Source organism: Cetorhinus maximus, chromosome 5 (assembly GCF_964194155.1).
Source record: "Cetorhinus maximus chromosome 5, sCetMax3.hap1.1, whole genome shotgun sequence".
Taxonomy (NCBI): domain Eukaryota; kingdom Metazoa; phylum Chordata; class Chondrichthyes; order Lamniformes; family Cetorhinidae; genus Cetorhinus; species Cetorhinus maximus.
Genome location: NC_135883.1, coordinates 167,610,812 through 167,628,654, shown reverse-complemented (window position 1 = coordinate 167,628,654; position 17,843 = coordinate 167,610,812). Strand labels below are relative to the sequence as shown.

At 44.4% G+C, this 17,843-nt stretch overlaps 1 protein-coding gene across 1 annotated transcript in view; it reads left to right on the top strand.

Moving 5' to 3' along the window:
* Nucleotides 1-17,843, top strand: part of LOC144681151 (dynein axonemal heavy chain 8-like) — a 1,659,468-nt gene that overhangs the window by 1,268,833 nt on the left and 372,792 nt on the right. Inside the window, exon 43 of the mRNA XM_078542878.1 lies at nucleotides 2,977-3,155. Coding sequence (XP_078399004.1) covers nucleotides 2,977-3,155 — 179 coding nt within the window. The remainder of the gene's footprint in view (nucleotides 1-2,976; nucleotides 3,156-17,843) is intronic.

Genomic DNA, 17,843 nt, shown 5'->3' with positions numbered 1-17,843 from the left:
CCACATGGTAGGGTTGAGCAGAAGGGAAGAAATAATTGGTGCTTGCCAGGAAGGAACGGTGATAACCATGGTAGATTTTAATTTACATATAGACTGGAAAAGTCTGATGGGCAAAGATACCCTAGGTGAGGAGCACATTGAATGTTTTTGGGATGGTTTCTTAGAACAGCATGTTTTGGAGCCAACCAGAGAGCAGGCTCTACCAGACCTGGTATTGTGCAATGAGATGGGAGTAATTAATGATCTGATTGTGAAGGCGCCCGAAGGTAGCAGCGACCATAATATGATTGAATTTTACATTTGGTTTGGTGGAGAGAGGACTGGATCTGATACTAAGTTTTTAAACTTAAATAAGGGCAATTATGAGGGCATGAAATCTGAGCTGACTAAAGTGAATTGGCAAATTCGGTTAAGGGATAGGTCAATAGAGATGCAGTAGATCATATTTAAGGGGATATTTCAGAATGCACAGAATAGATACATTCCAATGAGTAAGAAAAAGTTCAAGAGATGGACACACCATCCATGGTTAACTAGAAAGGATAAAGATGGTGTCAAACTTAAAGAATGAGCAAAAGTGGTATGGTCAGCAGAATGCCAAGCAGACTTTTGAAAAGCTGAAGGCAATCTTAATAAATGGACCAGTGTTGGTCGTCCATCACTTTACCAAACCTTTTAAATTGCCATTTGATGCTAACCACTTGGGGGTGGATGCAGTCCTATTACAAGACGATCAATTAGGGATAGAGAAGTTGGTGGGGTACTTTTCCAAGAAACTAAATCAATATCAGAGGAAATACTCTATGGTAGAAAAAGAAACACTAGCATTGTTGTTGTCTCTTCAACATCTTAATCTGCTGGTGTTCATTGAAAAGTTTAAAATTTGAAATGCAAAACTGTTTAGATGGAGTCTGTTGTTTCAACCATTCAATGTAAAGATTGTTCACATTGCCGGCAAAGATAATGAGGTCGTAGATGCATTGTCCTGGGTGTAAAATACTAAAATAAGTTAAAGGGGTACGAAATGCTGAAGGTTGTATAAGATTGTATAAGGGGGAGGAAGGATGAATGAAAATAAGTCTTGTATTTTGTTGTGCTTGTGTCACATGCCTTGTGATGAAACACATTTTTGAAATGGCGTTTCATCTCTTTTAAGGGTAGAAGTATGTAAGCATGTTGGATGGTTGTAAAGAATATATATTTTTATTTACTGTTTGACTGTTATTAAAATTACAATGGCTGCAGTTTGAAAGACATGTTCACTGGAACAGGATGAGAGATATATACAATGTTGCAGTCCTGGAACAGAGTGTGCCATGAAAGACAGGATGGTGCTGGAAAGGAGTCCTGAACTAAGCGAGCTGCCTGGCAACAACGTTTTAATTTGCTCCTGACCAGGTAACCAGGTTTTTGTGTGAGAGCAGTGCAGCAGAATAACTCCCAGCCTGAAAGCAACAAGAACTAAAACCTCTTTCTCCCGTGTGTGGGAGATCCCAGTAATTCCACATCAATAGCTAGCTGGATTTTTCCCCTCATATCTCTATAGCCTGCTCTCTCTCTCTGAAAGCTCCTGTCAAGAAGCAAAAGGAAAAACCACTGTCGGAGCCATTGAAAGGCAAATGCTCAACCAGTGAACTACAGACTAAAAGTGCTGGAAGACCACCTCGTGTCATCAACAAAGAACTGAAAGGAATTTGGAAGACAGCAATCAAAATCAACCCATCGAATCCTGTACTCCGGATTGTTGCTTGTTATGACCCTGCGTTTGACAAAGCTGAGTTATTTAAACATCCCAGAGGAAAACTTTAAACAACTGTCATAACCTATATTTTTAAGTGGTATGTTTGAGATGCAACTCTAAATTTAGGAATGAGCCCACCAGTCATCGAGAGGTTTTATATTAAACTAAATGAAACATTTTAAGTTACAACACATTAAACACATATACATGGCTACAAATTACTACTATCATAACTTATAACAAATTCCCAAACTAATCTCTATTAAGGCAACAGCAACCCGTAGACTTAACCAGGCACCAGGCAAAGCATTTTCACCTTACAAAATCAAAATGAGGTTCCTTTCACTTTGGTTCCTGTGGAGACAGTTGTAGGCTTACAGCTGCTTTGATCTTGCCTCTGCCTTGCACACATGAAAACTGCTATCGGTTATATCCAGCACATCTCATTGAATGTAAATCCTCATTGTATCACCAGCCTCTTTGAACCCCACCTCTTCTAACAATAAATCCCCTTTCATAGTACCAATTTTATTAGTAATATAAACATATTGCTTGGTCTCTGCTAGCTAGGTGCCAGATTTCACCCCACTTCTTGAATGCTCAACAAAATGCAAATGCACTCTACCTGTCTTATATCTCAAAGCTAGTACACATTTAAGCACCCAGACTAGCTGGCTTTAATCTAATTAAGGCACATCCACAGAGTAAACCTCTATTTTAAAAGAAAAGTATTTTCCAATAATATTATACACCTTAATAGCTTTATGACAGTGCTATTGAACTGTTCCATCCCACCCTTAAAACCCATGTTTTGTGTGCCTTATGTGTCATGTGTATGTGTGTATGTGTGTGTGCGTATAGGGATTTAAGAAAGGGGTAGAGTTTAAGTTATAGCATTAGAAGTTAGCAGTTCATAATTATTTCTTTTGCCACTGGTTAACAACAGCTTGTTCAATAAACAGTTATTTACTTATTAAGTTTACAAACCTGGTGCTCGTGTTCTGTTAGCCTAAATTAAACAGTTAGGTAGAAGTGGGGAGTTCTGGTGGTTTGGTCAAACTTTTCATGTTTGTCACAGCTCAGGGAACAGTGGGGCTTGATATTACAGTGCACTATCCCCAGTCAATTGTGACACAATAAATACTGTTCACTGTTCATAAAGGTGCCACAATGCAATTGTCATTTTTGTTGTTTTTAATTTAAGGGTAAATAATGTCTTTTTGTTTCAATTGCAGATGCTACATCACTTTAGCTCAAGCTTTGTGGATGAATATGGGAGCTGCCCCTGCTGGACCTGCTGGAACAGGCAAAACAGAAACTGTGAAGGACATGGGCAAAGCTCTTGGAAAATATGTTGTTGTGTTCAATTGTTCTGATCAAATGGATTTCAGAGGATTAGGGAGAATCTTCAAAGGTAACTGCATATGAAAACACAACAATTAATTGTCATTTTAGGATGAAGACAGTAGTCCATGTGATCATAAATGAATTACCCTGCATTACTAACCTACTAGTAAATGTATTTGTTGTTCATACTGCAGTCTCCACCGCATTTGGAAAACCAAACATTTTATGGAACATTTTTATTCAGTCCACAAGTGTGATCTTGAGCTTCCAGTTGCTTGCCTCTTTAATTCTTTATCCCATTCCCACTGTCCTCAGTCTCTTACACTGTTCAAATGAGGTCAATAAAAAGGGCCTCATCTTTCCACGAGTCATTTATAACCTTTCAGCATCAAAATTAATTCAATTTTAGTTTGTAACCACTGCTGCCATTTTCTTGGCCAGTAAACGTTGGTATTGGTTCAGCTGTAGCTATTCGTACCTCCTGTCTTGTTTCTTTACTTGTCTCATTACTCTCCAGTTTGACCTTGCACCATCATCCCTTTTGCCATTTCTGCCCTCTCCCTGTGTCATAGACATTTCACTTTGTTCTTACTTCTCTTATCACTTATGTGAGCAGCATTTGTAAGATGCACAATTGCCAAGGCTTCTTCAACAGCACCTTCAAAACCTATGATCTCTACAACCCAGAAAAATAAGAGCTGCAGACACGAGAGCACGAACATACATATGAACATATGAACAAAAAGCAGGAGTAGGCTATTCAGCCCCTTGTGCCTGCTCCGCCATTTAACAAGATCATGGCTGATCTGATAGTAACCTGAAATCTGCATCCCACCTACCGCAATAACCTATCAGCCCCTTGCTTACCAAGAATCTATCCACCTGCGCCTTAAAAATATTCAAAGACTCCACTTCCACCACCTTTTCAGGAAGAGTTCCAAAGACTCACGGCTTTCTGAATTAAAAAATTTTGCCTCATCTCTGCTTTAAATGGGCGACCCATTATTTTTAAACAGTGACCCGTGGTTCTAGATTCTTCCACAACAGGAAACATCCTCTCCACATCCACCCTGTCAAGACCCCTCAGGATCTTATATGTTTCAATCAAGTCTCCTCTTACTCTTTTAAACTCCTGCAGATACAAACCTAGTCTGTCCAACCTTTCCTCATAAGACACCCCACCCATTCCAGGTATTAATCTGGTAAACCTTCTCTGAACTGCTTCCAATGCATTTACATCCTTCCTGAAATAAGGTGACCAACACTGTACACAGTATTCCAAATGTGGTCTCACTAGTGCCCTGTACAAGTGAGGCATAACCTCCCTACTTTTGTATTCAATTCCCCTCGCAATAAATTATAACATTCTATTAGCTTTCCTAATTACTTGCTATACTTGCATACTAGCCTTTTGTGATACATGCACGAGGACACCCAGATCCCTTTGCACCTCAGAGCTCTGCAATCTCTCACCATTTAGATAATATGCTTCTCTTTTATACTTCCTGGCAAAATGGACAATTTCACATTTTCCCACATTATACTCAATATGCCAGATCTGTGCCCACCCACTTAACATAGGAACATAGGAATAGGAGAAGGCCATTCAGCCCATCAAGCCTGCTCCTCCATTCAATATGATCATGGCTGATCGAACACTTCAATGCCTTTTACCCACACTATCCCCATAACCCTTTATGTTACTGTTAATCAGAAATCTATCAATCTTTGCCTTAAACATACTCAATGACTGAGCTTCCATGGCCCTCTGGGGTAGAGAATTCCAAAGATTCACAGCCCCATGAGTAAAGAAATGTCTCCTCATCTCAGTCCTAGGTGGCTTCCCCTTATTTTGAAATTGTATCCCCTGGTTCTAGACTCCCCAGCCAGGGAAAACATCTTACCTGCATCTACCCTGTCTATTCCTTTAAGTATTTTGTAGGTTTCAATGAGATCACCTCTCATTCTTCGAAACTCTAGAGAATACAGACCCAGTTTCCCCAATCTCTCTTCATGAGGAATCTGAAAGGGAATATAGATAGGTTGAGTGAGTGGGCAAAAATGTGGCAGGTGGAGTTCAATGTAGGAAAGTGTGAGGTCATGCACTTTGGTAGGAACAATCAAAAGGCAGACTATTATTTAAATGGAGAGAGGCTCCAAAAAAGTGCAGCACAGAGGGATCTGGGTGTTCTTGTGCATGAAACACAAAACGTTAGCATGCAGGTGCAGCAACTAATTAAGAAGGCAAATAGAATTTTGGCCTGTATTGCTAAGGGGTTGGAGTTTAAAAATAGGGAAGTCTTGTTACAACTGTACAGGCTGTTGGTGAGGCCACACCTGGAGAGCAGTATACAGTTTAGGCCCCCATATATAAGAAAGGATATACTGGCATTGGAGGCAGTTCAAAAGAGATTCACTAGGCTGATTCAAGGGATAAAGGGGTTGACTTATCAAGAACAGCTACATAGGTTAGGCCTTTACTCATTAGATTTTAGGAGAATGAGGGGTGAAACATACAAGATTCCGAGGGGGTTTGACAGGGTAGATGTTGAGAAGATGTTTCCACTAGTGAGGGATTCTCGAACTAGGGGACATAGTTACAGAATAAGGGGACACTCATTTAAAACTGAGATGCAAAGGACTTTCTTCTCTCAGAGGTTAGTGAATGTCTGGAATTCTCTACCCCAGAGAGTTGTGGTGGGTAGATCATTAAAAGTATTTAAAGAGGAGGTAGATAGATTTTTGAAATATCAGGGAATTGAGGGCTATGAGGAGCTGACACGAAAGTGTTTTGGTCTGGGGCAGATCAGCCATGGTCTTACTGAACGGTGGGGCAGGCTTGAGGGGCCAAATGATATACTCCTGCTCCTATTTCTTATTTTCTTATGTATGCTCATTAAAAGGCCACCTCACCAGAATTAAGTTCACCCTTCAAATTAAGTTCCCCGCCAGTGGAAAATTAGAATATTCAGTTTTGTGATTGTATATAAATGGCATGCACCTGGCAAGCTCCACTTCTTCCATGACTTTGAGATCAGTAGATGCTGCTTTCGCCTTCCTGGGGACTGTTCAGAGTCTCATTCATATCAAGAGCCTATAGCAGAAGTTGCGCCAAGGCTGGGAGGGGGAGGCAGGACCAGCGGGAAATAATGGAATGGAGGCAGGACAAGGAAGGGGGAAGGACCTGTGGGGAATGGTGGGATAGAGAGGGGACAAGATGGAGAAGGACCAGTGGGTAAATGTGAGACAGAGGCTGAACAAGGTGGAGAAGGGCCAGCAGGGAAGAGTAGAAGGCTGTCCGGGGGAGGAAGCCAGGCTGTCCAGGGCATGTTCAAAAGACTTTCTGAGCAATTTAGTTCCCAGTTGGAATGGTGTGTAGTGTGTGACTTGGTGAGGAACAAGTGGTCATGTTCTGATGCATCAGCTACCCTTGTCCTTCTAGGTGGTAGAGGTCACAGGTTTGCAAGGTGCTGTTGAGGAGCCTTGATGAGTTGCTGCAGCACATGTTGTAGATGGTACACACTGCCGCCACTGTGTGTCGGTGTTGGAGGGAGTGGATATTGAAGGTGGTGTATAGGATGCCAATCAAGTGGCTGCTTTGTCCTGGATGGTGTTAAGCTTCTTGAGCATTGTTGGAACTGCACTCATCCAAGCAAGTGGGGAGTGTTCCATCACACTCCTGACTTGTGCCTTGTAGATGGTGGACAGGCTTTGGGAAGTCAGGAGTTGAGTTATTCTCCGCAAAATTCCCAGCCTCTGACCTGCTCTTGTAGCCATAGTATTTATAAGGCTAGTCCAGTTCAGTTTCAGGTCAATGGTAGCCCCCAGGATGTTGATAGTCGGGGGGGATCAGTGATAATAACACCATTGAATGTCAAGGGGAGATGGTTAGATTCTCTCTTGTTTGAGATGGTCTTTGCCTGGCACTTATGTGGCGTGAATGTAACTTGCTATTTATCAGCCCAAGCCTGAACGTTGTGCAGGTCTTGCTGCATATGGGCATGGACTGCTTCAGTAACTGAGGAGTCGCGAATGGTGCAGAACATTGTACAATTATTAGCAAACATCCCCACATCTGACCTTATGATGGAAGGAAGGTCATTGATGAAGCAGCTGATGATGGACAAAAGAGTTGAACTCAAGAGGTGACTGACCTCGACATCAAGGTCACATTTGACCGAGTGTGGCACCAAGGAGCCCGAGCAAAACTTGAGTCAATGGGAATCAGGGGGAAATCTCTCCACTGGTTCGGGTGACAACGATCTCAAAAGATGATGGTTAGGGTTGTTGGAGGTCAATCATCTCAGTCACAGGAGATCACAGCAGGAATTCCTCTGGGTAATGTCTTAGGCCTAGACAGACAGATATTCTATAGTAATGAAGACTAGGAAAGAAAGGCCCGCGGGTAATTGATTTAAAAGGTTTAATTTAAAGGGATAAGTCATGGCAGGAGAGCTCAAAGCTGTGGTGAGTTCCTCATGCTCCATGTGGGAAGCCGGGAATATTTCTAGTGCCCGGGACCAGCATGTGTACAGGAAGTGTATCCAGCTGCAGCTCCTGGAAGCTCGGGTTTCAGAGATAGAACGGCGGCTGGGGACACTGTGGAGCATCCGTGAGTCTGAGAGCATCGTGGATAACACGTAGAGAGAGGTGGTCACACCGAAGATGAAGGGACTTGAGGAAGGAAGAGAATGGGTGACCACCAGGCAGTCCAAGAGAAACAGTCAGGTAATTCAAGAGTCCCCTGGGGTCCCGCTCGCAAATCGGTATTCCGTTTTGGAAGCTGATGAGGGTGCTGGTTCCTCCAGGGAGTGCAGACAGAGCCAAGCTTCTGGCACCACAAGCAGCCTGTCAGTACAGGGGGGGAGGAAGGGTGGAAGAGCAATAGTAATAGGGGATTCTATAGTCAGGGGAACAGATAGGCATGACTGTGGCTGTCAATGTGACTCCAGGATGTTGCTTCCCTGGTGCCAGGGTCTGGGATGTCACTGAATGGCTGCATTGCATCCTGAAGGGGGAGGGTGATAAGGCAGAGGTCATGGTACATGTTGGTACCAATGACATAGGTAGAAAGAGGGATGAGGTCTTGCATCAAGAATTCAGGGAGTTAGGCAGTAGACTAAAAAGCAAGACCTTTCGGGTTATAATCTCTGGATTACTCCCAGTGCTACAAGCTAGCGAGCTCAGAAATAGGACAATAGCACAGATGAATATGTGGTTTAAGAGTTGGTGCAGGAGGGAGGGTTTTAGGTTCCTGGATCACTGGGACCGTTTCTGGGGAAGGTGGGACCTGTACAAGCGGGAAGGTCTACATCTGAACCAGAACAGGACTAACATCCTTGCGAGCGGGTTTGCTAGTGCTGTTGAAAGGAGTTTGAACTAATTTAGCAGGAGGAGGGGACACAGAATGTTAGCAGAATAGGGACACATCAGAATACAGTAAAACAATCAAGCCAGAGGGAGTACAGCTACATTAAGTTTCAAAGGAGTAAGGCAAGGCTGGATGGCCTCTACTTTAATGCCAGGAGTATTACAGGTAAAACAGATGAGTTAAGGGTGAGGATTTCCACGTGGAATTGTGTTACGATGAGAAGGAAAAGAGAGGCTTTTAGCAGGTACAAGGGAAGCAAATCAGCAGAGGCATTAGTGGAGTACAGAAAGTGCAGGGTGGATCTTAAGAAAGCAATTAGGAAAGCAAAGAGGGGATATGAGAAAGCTCTGGCTGGTAAAAGTAGGGAAAATCCCAAAATATTCTATAAGTATATCAATGGGAAGAGGATAACCAGGGTAAGAGTCGGGCCCATAAGGGACCAAGGGGGCAGTCTGTGGGTGGAGCCAGATGACATCATTAGAGTGTTGAATGAATATTTCACATTTGTCTTCACCCAAGAGAATGAGGACAAAGGTATCGAACTCGGGGAGAGAAACTGCGAGGTTCTTAAGCAAATTGATAGGGAGTGACAAGGTATTGGAGGTGTTGGCAGGCTTAAAAGTGGACAAACCTCCAGGCCTGGATGATTTGTGTCCCACAGTACTGAGGGAGGCAAGGGAGGAGATTGCAGGGGCTCTGACCCAAATTTTTAATTCCTCTCTGGCCACAGGGGAGGTGCCAGAGGACTGGAGAATAGCTAATGTGGTTCCGCTATTTAAGAAGGGTTATAGAGATAAGCCAGGGAACTATAGGCCAGTGAGTCTCACCTCAGTGGTAGAGAAACTATTGGAGAAAATTCTGAAAGAGAGAAGCTATCTCCACTTGGAGAGGCAAGGTTTGATCAGGGATAGCCAGCATGATTTTGTCAGAGGGAGGTCATGCCTAACAAATTTGATTGAATTTTTTGAGGAGGTGATCAGGTGTGTAGATGAGGATAGTGCAGTTGGTGTAGTTTATATGGATTTCAGCAAAGCCTTTGACAAAGACCCACATGGGAGACTTATAAAGAAGACAAATGCACATGTGGTAATTTGATAAGGTGGATTCAAAATTGGCTTAGTTGTAGGAGACAGAGGGTGATGACAGAAGGATGCTTTAGTGACTGGAAGCCCATGTCCAGTGGCATACCACAGGGATCTGTGCTGCGTCCCCTATTATTTGTCATTTATATAAATGACATAGGTGACTATGTGGGGGGTAAGATTAGTAAGTTTGCGGATGACACAAAGATTGGCCGGGTGGTTAACAGTGAGGTTGAGTGTCTTGGGCTACAGGAAGATATAGATGGGATGGTCAAATGGGCAGATAAGTGGCAGATGGAATTTAACCCTGAAAAGTGTGAGATGATATACTTTGGAAGGAGTAATTTGACAATGAATGGCATGACACTAGGAAGTTCTGAGGAACAAAGGGACCTTGGCGTGTGTGTCCGTAGATCTCTGAAGGCGGAGGGGCATGTTAGTGGGGTGTTGAAAAAGGCATATGGGACATTTGCCTTTATAAATTGAGGCATAAATTACAAAAGTAGGGAGGTCATGTTGGAGTTGTATAGAACCTTGGTGAGTACTGTGTGCAGTTCTGATCGCCACATTATAGGAAGGATGTGATTGCACTGGAGGGGGTGCAGAGGAGATTCACCAGAATGTTGCCTGGGATGAAACATTTAAGTTATGAAGAGAGGTTGGGTAGACTTGGGTTGTTTTTGTCGAAACAGAGAAGATTGAGAGACGACCTGATCAAGGTGTACAAGATTATGAGGGGCATGGACAAGGTGGATAGGGAGCAGCTGTTCCCCTTACTTGAAGGGTCAGTCAGAAGGGGACATAAGTTCAAGGTGAGGGCAGGAGGTTTAGGGGGGATGTGAGAAAAAAACTTTTTACCCAGAGGGTGGTGATGGTCTGGAATGCACTGCCTGGGAGGGTGGTGGAGGCGGGTTGCCTCACATCCTTTAAAAAGTACCTGGATGAGCACTTGGCACATCATAACATTCAAGGCTATGGGCCAAGTGCTGGTAATTGGGATTAGGTAGGTAGGTCAGGTGTTTCTCACGTGTCGGTGCAGACTCGATGGAAGGGCCTCTTCTGCACTGTGTGATTCTGTGATTCTGTGAAAAGCGGTGGCGGCCAGTTAACTTGGCATGATTCCCACTGGGAGGCAGTGTGGGTTATCAGGTCAGATCCTACGCTTTTCAGCTCATTACTTATGTATAAGCGAGGACCTCGTGGCGGGAGGAGCAGTGGTTGGTCCACCGTGTTGTTACCGTGTCATGGGGTCAAAGGCCCTGGTGCCATATTTAAATAGCACTGACACATATACTCACTCTTTTCAGGCCAGGTGTGGGCTGAAGGTCTCAATTGGCATGCCGACCAAACATACTATACCACCTGCACCATTGGTTTAGTGAGAACTCTCTGGAGACACTCCTCCAGGTCATCCAGGAGAGGTGGGAGACCCTCTTTCCTGGCGATGGGAGAAGGAGCTCCACAAAACTAACCATGCCAGCCTGCAAGGAGGTAACCAGGGAAGTCAGCACCTGTGGACCCCAAAAAAGGACTGCCTTGCAATGTTGGAAAAGGATACATGATCTGATACACTCTGCCAAGATCCTTTTCCTCACTCTAAACTTACACTCTCATAAGGGAGTCAGGCAGTCAAAGGGTTACAGTCCACAGGGAAGTCACACATTACCAGCAAATGGGACATTAGCACTGATTGTCTGACAGTCACTTTAACATCCCCCACAAACGGCGTCTTCTTCCCTCATTGGGGATTGGGGGTTTGTGGGGGCGGGGGATGGTGGGAGGGGTATGTAGATTCAGGACACACAGCAGGCATGCATCCTTCTGAACTGCTCTTTCATTCGTGGTGCTCACAGTCAGTCCATCTGTCTTTATGTATGACAAGATTTGCCACAACAACAGGGAGCGATCCCAGACTGGAGGGAGGATGCCAAAGTTGAGGACACTCACCCTCTATGAGGAGCAGGAAGCAAAGCTGTTTGGAGAGGAAAGGGATCATTCCAGCGTAGAGGGTGAGATTGGCCTCTCCTAACAAGCCAGTGAGGGTCCATCCAGTATATCAGCCCACACGGATAATGACTGTGAGTGACGTATAATGTCCATTCAATCACTAATTATCTCTTTTCCCTATTCCAGACACCAGCAAAAAAAGGCGAAGGGTGACCCCCAGCCAGTGTATCAGCCCCAGACCACCTCAGATGAGGATGCTGAAGACCCACCTGACGAAGACCCGTCACTGCATTGACCTGCACCCTCCATCAGCCCAGATACACGCATCTTGATGGGCCCTAGTTCTAGAGTAGGCTCGGGGTTACTATCTGGTGATCACCTCACCGACATGTATCCACAACTGGCAGGGGCAGTGTCAGCCAAGTTCTCTGACAGTCAGAGGACTGCTGGAGACCAGGCTCCTGTTGAGTCCATGTCCAATGATGAACCTCTGGAATCAGCCCTGACAGGATTGGTGGAGCTACAAAGACAGTCAAAGGAACATCAGGCAGAGTTACCAGAGGCCATCAGCAGATTGGAACCGAACATGGAGAAGTCCATCTACATTCTATTGGATGTCATGGCTCCGGCTTGCGAACACATCAAAGTCACCATTGGAAGGGTGGTGGCTGCCTTGGATACACAGGTCCAGCAGTTTCTGCCAGATTTGCGCTCAGACCTGTACGCCATCCAACCAGCCATGATTGTGTTCTAGGGGTGGCTAGGTGAGAGAGGGAATGGGACACATCAACCTTCCCCCAGGTGACCCTTCTCCTCAAGGAGTCAGGAAGGGGCGCTTGGGCGCCCACAGGGAGGGAAGCATCAGCCAGACACTCCAGGGGTATCCACCCAGGACATTCCAAGGGTGTCCAGCAGCTCCAAATCCCCTCTGCCTATAATCCTATCAACTCCAGAAGGTCTGGCCAAAGAAGGTACACCTTCCTAGAGCAGGAGGCCATCAATAGGCTGGGGCCCTCCAGACCTCAGGCCTCCAGAGGATGCCTGCCAAAGTCGTCTCAGATAACAGGGCATATCAGTTAGTGAGCTGCCTCGGCCTCTGCTGAGGATGTCTGAGATGAACTAAGATGTAGTGGATAAGTTAGAAAAATTAAAAAGTTCTGATTGCACAATAGTGGCATAGGCGTTCCATCTCTGTATATACTTTGCACATTTGTAATTATATTTTGCTTTTCTCCCTCAAAGGGCAGAATAATACGTTCCCAAATTGGGAGTGTTCCCCGCACCTGGAGACGTATTATTGGGCGAGATGATGTCAAGTGGCGTTGCTAACCTCATCACAGCAGTTTTGTATAATACAGCAGGCAGGTGGGCTTAAAAGTTGGAACCCCACCAGCGTTATGTAAATGTCAACTAATCATGTATTTAAGGTCCCACTTGACAGCCATAATATGGTGTGAATGCTATAATACACCTTTGAGTCAGATTCACGCTATATGTGGTTCCTGTTTTTTGAAGAGGCAGCTTATGCTGGCAGGTTTAAAAGCTGCAGCTGAGAGATTAGTATATCTGGTATTGCTGAGAGTGCTTATTTGAACAGATTACCCATTTTAAAATTCATATGAGTTAGAGGACTTTTATCGGCTGCTGAGTGCTCTGCTGAGTGCTATATTTTTTTCCTGGCCATCTTCCAGGGCTATAAAGTATCTGAGAGAGATGGATATTGCACTCTCGCTTCTCCTGAAAAGATGTGTAAGAGTGCACTCGTTACAGTTTCAGATTATTTTATGACATGCTGCCCACCCATTATTAGCTAAATGTATACCAGCCTAAATGCTGTGCTCATCTGTCATATGCTCATTCTGCCAACCATCCACCCTACAACTGGACCCCAAAGCTTTAAATGCACAATGACATTGTCAAAGACAGCTGTGTCCTTGTTGAATCATGCTGCCTTTGAGTTCCATCCAAAATAACTTTCCTCTTGCATTCGCGAGCACGCCCTATAGCGTACTGACACAAGATTGCACATACTGAGGCCTTACTCACCTTGGCCGCCCTCATTAGGTCAAAGCCTTTTCTGGTATTGGGACCATTTCCTTCTGACCAGCCCAATACTGCTGATCTCCTTGGCCACCTTCTCCCAGGCTGCATGCAGGCTGGTTTGGCTTCCTTCTCTTACCAGGGGTAGGTTTCAGTTGCTCACATCAGTCAGAGGCTACGTGTAGGAGGGCTCTGAAGGAGTCCTCATTGAATCTAGGGGCTGATTTGACCCTTCTCCCCCGCCCCTCCCCTCGCTCCAATGGTGTAGACACCTCTGGAGGGAAATGTGCAACAACTGGGCAACCCTTCTCTGCAAATCAGGGGACCCCCTGACACTGTCTCATGCCCAGAGGCCCTTTAAACTGTTGGCCTTGACCTTAATCCAGGGGGGCAGCCAACAAGCTCGGAGGCTGGACATTCTGCTCTCCAATTCTGATTGGGCGGAATGATAGCCTTAAAACTGCCCTGGAAATGAACAAACCTCAATTAACATTTTGTTTGGCATGATCGGAAGGCCCTGAATTCGAAAGGCCACCAACTTCCAGGTAAGCAGCCCACCCTTGGTGCCCCAGCACATTATTCAGCCCGCAGTCTCAGGTACTGAATGGCATTGCGGCACTGCCATGTGATGCAATGTTCTGCGGTCATCGAAGGGTAACAGATGGCCCCTCTCTTCAAGTATGTCCCATCTTGTCCCTTAGTTCTATGTTGTCTCACTCAATCTCAGCTCAGTCAGTCACCTTCAGTTCAACATTAGCGACATGAACAAAGGCAGTTCCTATATGAAAATAATGGCTGGACTACTCACATGTAAGCCTTGTGTCAGAAGATCATATAATGTAGCCTGATGGGTATTGTGCTTAGAAGGTTATTGATTATCCTGATGCAGCTGCTCTGAAGTATGTTCTCTGAGCATGTTATAGGTATTTATCATGACCCACATTGGAGTCATTCTAACCAAGTGCACTTTTCAATAGACTTCAGATAATGACTATCAGGTTTAGGTCACAGTTTAACTAATCATAAAGGACCATAGCCTTTCATGTCTGCAGCGTTATCTCATTACTGCATTTATGGCTGAACATTACTCTTTTATTAGTCCCCACTCTCCGTATGCATGATGCAGAGAAATGGAAGTTGGTTCACTTGGTGAGATTTGTTTGCACCTGAAGCCCTGGCTAGTGTAGCTGGACAGAATCCCGGTGTTTTGTCTCATTAGGGCAATTGAAACATAGACATAGGAACATAGAAACTAGGAGCAAGAGTAGGCCATTCGGCCCTTCGAGCCTGCTCTGCCATTCATTATGATCATGGCTGATCATCCAACTCAATAGCCTGCTCCCGCTTTCTCCCCATATCCTTTGATCCCTTTCACCCCAAGAGCTATATCTAACTCCTTCTTGAAAACATACAATGTTTTGGCCTCAACTACTTTCTGTGGTAATGAATTCCACAGGCTCACCACTCTCTGGGTGAAGAAATTTCACCTCATCTCAGTTCTAAATGGTCTACCCCGTATCCTCAGACTGTGACCCGTGGTTCTGGACTCCCCTACCATCAGGAACATCCTTCCTGCATCTATCCTGTCTAATCCTGTTAGAATTTTATAAGTTTCTATGAAATCCCCCCTCATTCTTCTGAACTCCAGCGAGTATAATCCTAACCAACTCAATCTCTCCTCACATGTCAGTCCCGCCATCCAAGGAATCAGTCGGGTAAACCTTCACTGCACACCCTCTGCAAGAACATTCTTCCTCAGATAAGGAGACAAAAACTGCACACAATATTCCAGGTGTGGTCTCGCCAAGGCCCTGTATAATTACAGCAAGACATCTCTGCTCCTGTACTCGAATCCTCTTGCTACGAAGGCCAACATACCATATGCCCTCTTTACTGCCTGCTGCACCTGCATGCTTACCTTCAGCAACTGGTGTACGAGGACATCCAGGTCTCGTTGCACATTCCCCTCTCTCAATTTATAGCCAGTCAGGTAATAATCTGCTTTCCTGTTTCTGCTACCAAAGTGGATAACCTCACATTTATCCACATTATACTGCATATGCTATGCATTTGCCCACTCACTCAGCTCGCCCAAATCACACTGAAGCATCTCTGCATCCTCCTCACCATCCCAATCAGCTTTGTGTCATCTGTAAATTTGGAGATATTATATTTAGTTCCTTCATCTAAATCATTAACATATATTGTGAATAGCTGGGGTCCCAGCACCAATCCCTGCGGTACCCCATTAGTTACTGCCTGCCATCAGGAAAAAGATGTGTTTACTCCTACTCTTTGTCTCCTGTCTGCCAACCAGTTTTCTATCCATCTCAATATGCTACCCCCAATCCCATGCGCTTTAATTTTACTCTTGTGTGGGACTTTGTCGAAAGCCTTCTGAAAGTCCAAATAAACCACATCCACTGGCTCCTCCTCATCAACTCTAGTTACATATTCGAAAAATTCCAGTAGATTTGTCAAACATGATCCCCCTTTCATAAATCCATGCTGACTCTGTCCGATTCTGCCACTGTTTTCCAAGTGCTCAGCTATTAAATCTTACATAATGGACTCTAGAATTTTCCCCACTACCGACGTCAGGCTGACTGGTCTACGATTCCCTGTTTTCTCTCTACCTCCCTTTTTAAATAGTGGGGTTATATTAGCTACCCTCCAATCTGTAGGAACTGTTCCAGAGTCTATAGAATCTCGGAAGATGACCACCAATGCATCCACTATTTCTAGGGCCACTTCCTTATGTACTCTGGAATGTAGATTATTAGGCCCTCAGGATTTAACGGCCTTCAATTCCATCAATTTCCCCAACACCATTTCCCTACTAATATTGATTTCTTTCAGTTCATCCCTCTCACTAAACCCTGTGTTCCCCAACATTTCTGCTATGTTATTAGTGTCCTCCTTTGTGAAGACAGAACCAAAGTATGTATTTAGTTGGTCAGCCATTTCTTTGTTCCCCATTATAAATTCCCCTGTTTCTGACTGTAAGGGACCTACATTTGTCCTCACCAATCTTTTTCTCTTCACATACCTATAGAAACTTTTACAGTCAGTTTTTATGTTCCCCGCAAGCTTACTCTTGTGCCCTATTTTCCCCTTCTTAATCAATCCCTTGGACCTCCTTTGCTGAATTCTAAACTACTCCCAATCCTCAGGTCTGTTGGGTTTTTTTAGCCAATTTGTATGCCTCTTTTTTGGATCTAATACTACCTCTAATTTCCCTTGTAAGCCATGATTTGGCCACCTTTCCTGTTTTACTTTTGCGCCAGACAGGAATAAACAATTGTTGCAGTTCACCCATGCGCTCTTTGAATGTTTGCCATTGTCTATCCACCATCACCCCTTTAAGTAACATTTCCCAATCCATCATAGCCAACTTGTGCCTCATACCATCGTAGTTTCCTTCATTAAGATTCAGGACCCTAGTCTCAGAATCAATTACATCACTCCCCATCTTGATGAAGAATTCTATCATATTATGATTGCTCATCCCCAATGTGCTTCACACAACTAGATTGCCAATTATTCCTCTTTCATTACACAATACCCAGTCTAGGATGGCGTGTTCTCTAGTTGGTTCCTCAAGATATTGGTCCAGAAAACCATCCCATCTTCACTCCAGGAATTTCTCCTCTATGGTATTGTTACTAATTTGATTTGCCCAATCTATTTACAAATTAAAGTCACCCAAAATTACAGATGTTCCTTTATTGCATGTGTCTCCAATTTCCTGATTAATGCCATTCCCAACGTCACTACTACAGTTTGGGGATCTATAAATAACCCCCACTAATGTTTCTTGCCCTTTAGTGTTTCACAGCTCTACCCATACAGATTCCACATCATCAGAGCTAATATCTTTCCTCACTATCGCATTAATTTCCTCTTTAACGAGCAATGCAACTCCTTTTCCTGTTTTTCTGTCCTTCCTAAATACTGAATAGCCCTGGATGTTTAGTTCCATCATTACTTGCCACTTATCAGTCCAACCTGAATGTTGTCCAGATCTTGCTACAAATGGATATGGTCTTCTTCATTATCTGAGGAGTTGCCCATGTTACTGAATGCTGTGCAAACATTAGCCAGTCCTGACTTCATATTGTGGAGAAAGCCATTGTTGAAGCAGCTGAAGCAGTTGGCCCCATAACACTACCCTGAGGTACCCTGCAGTGATGGGGCTGAGATGTTTGGTTTCAACAACCACAACCATCTTCTTTTCCACTGGGCATGACTCCAACCAGTGAAGAGTTTTCTCCTGATTCCCATTGAATTCAATTTTGCTCGGAGTCCTTGATGC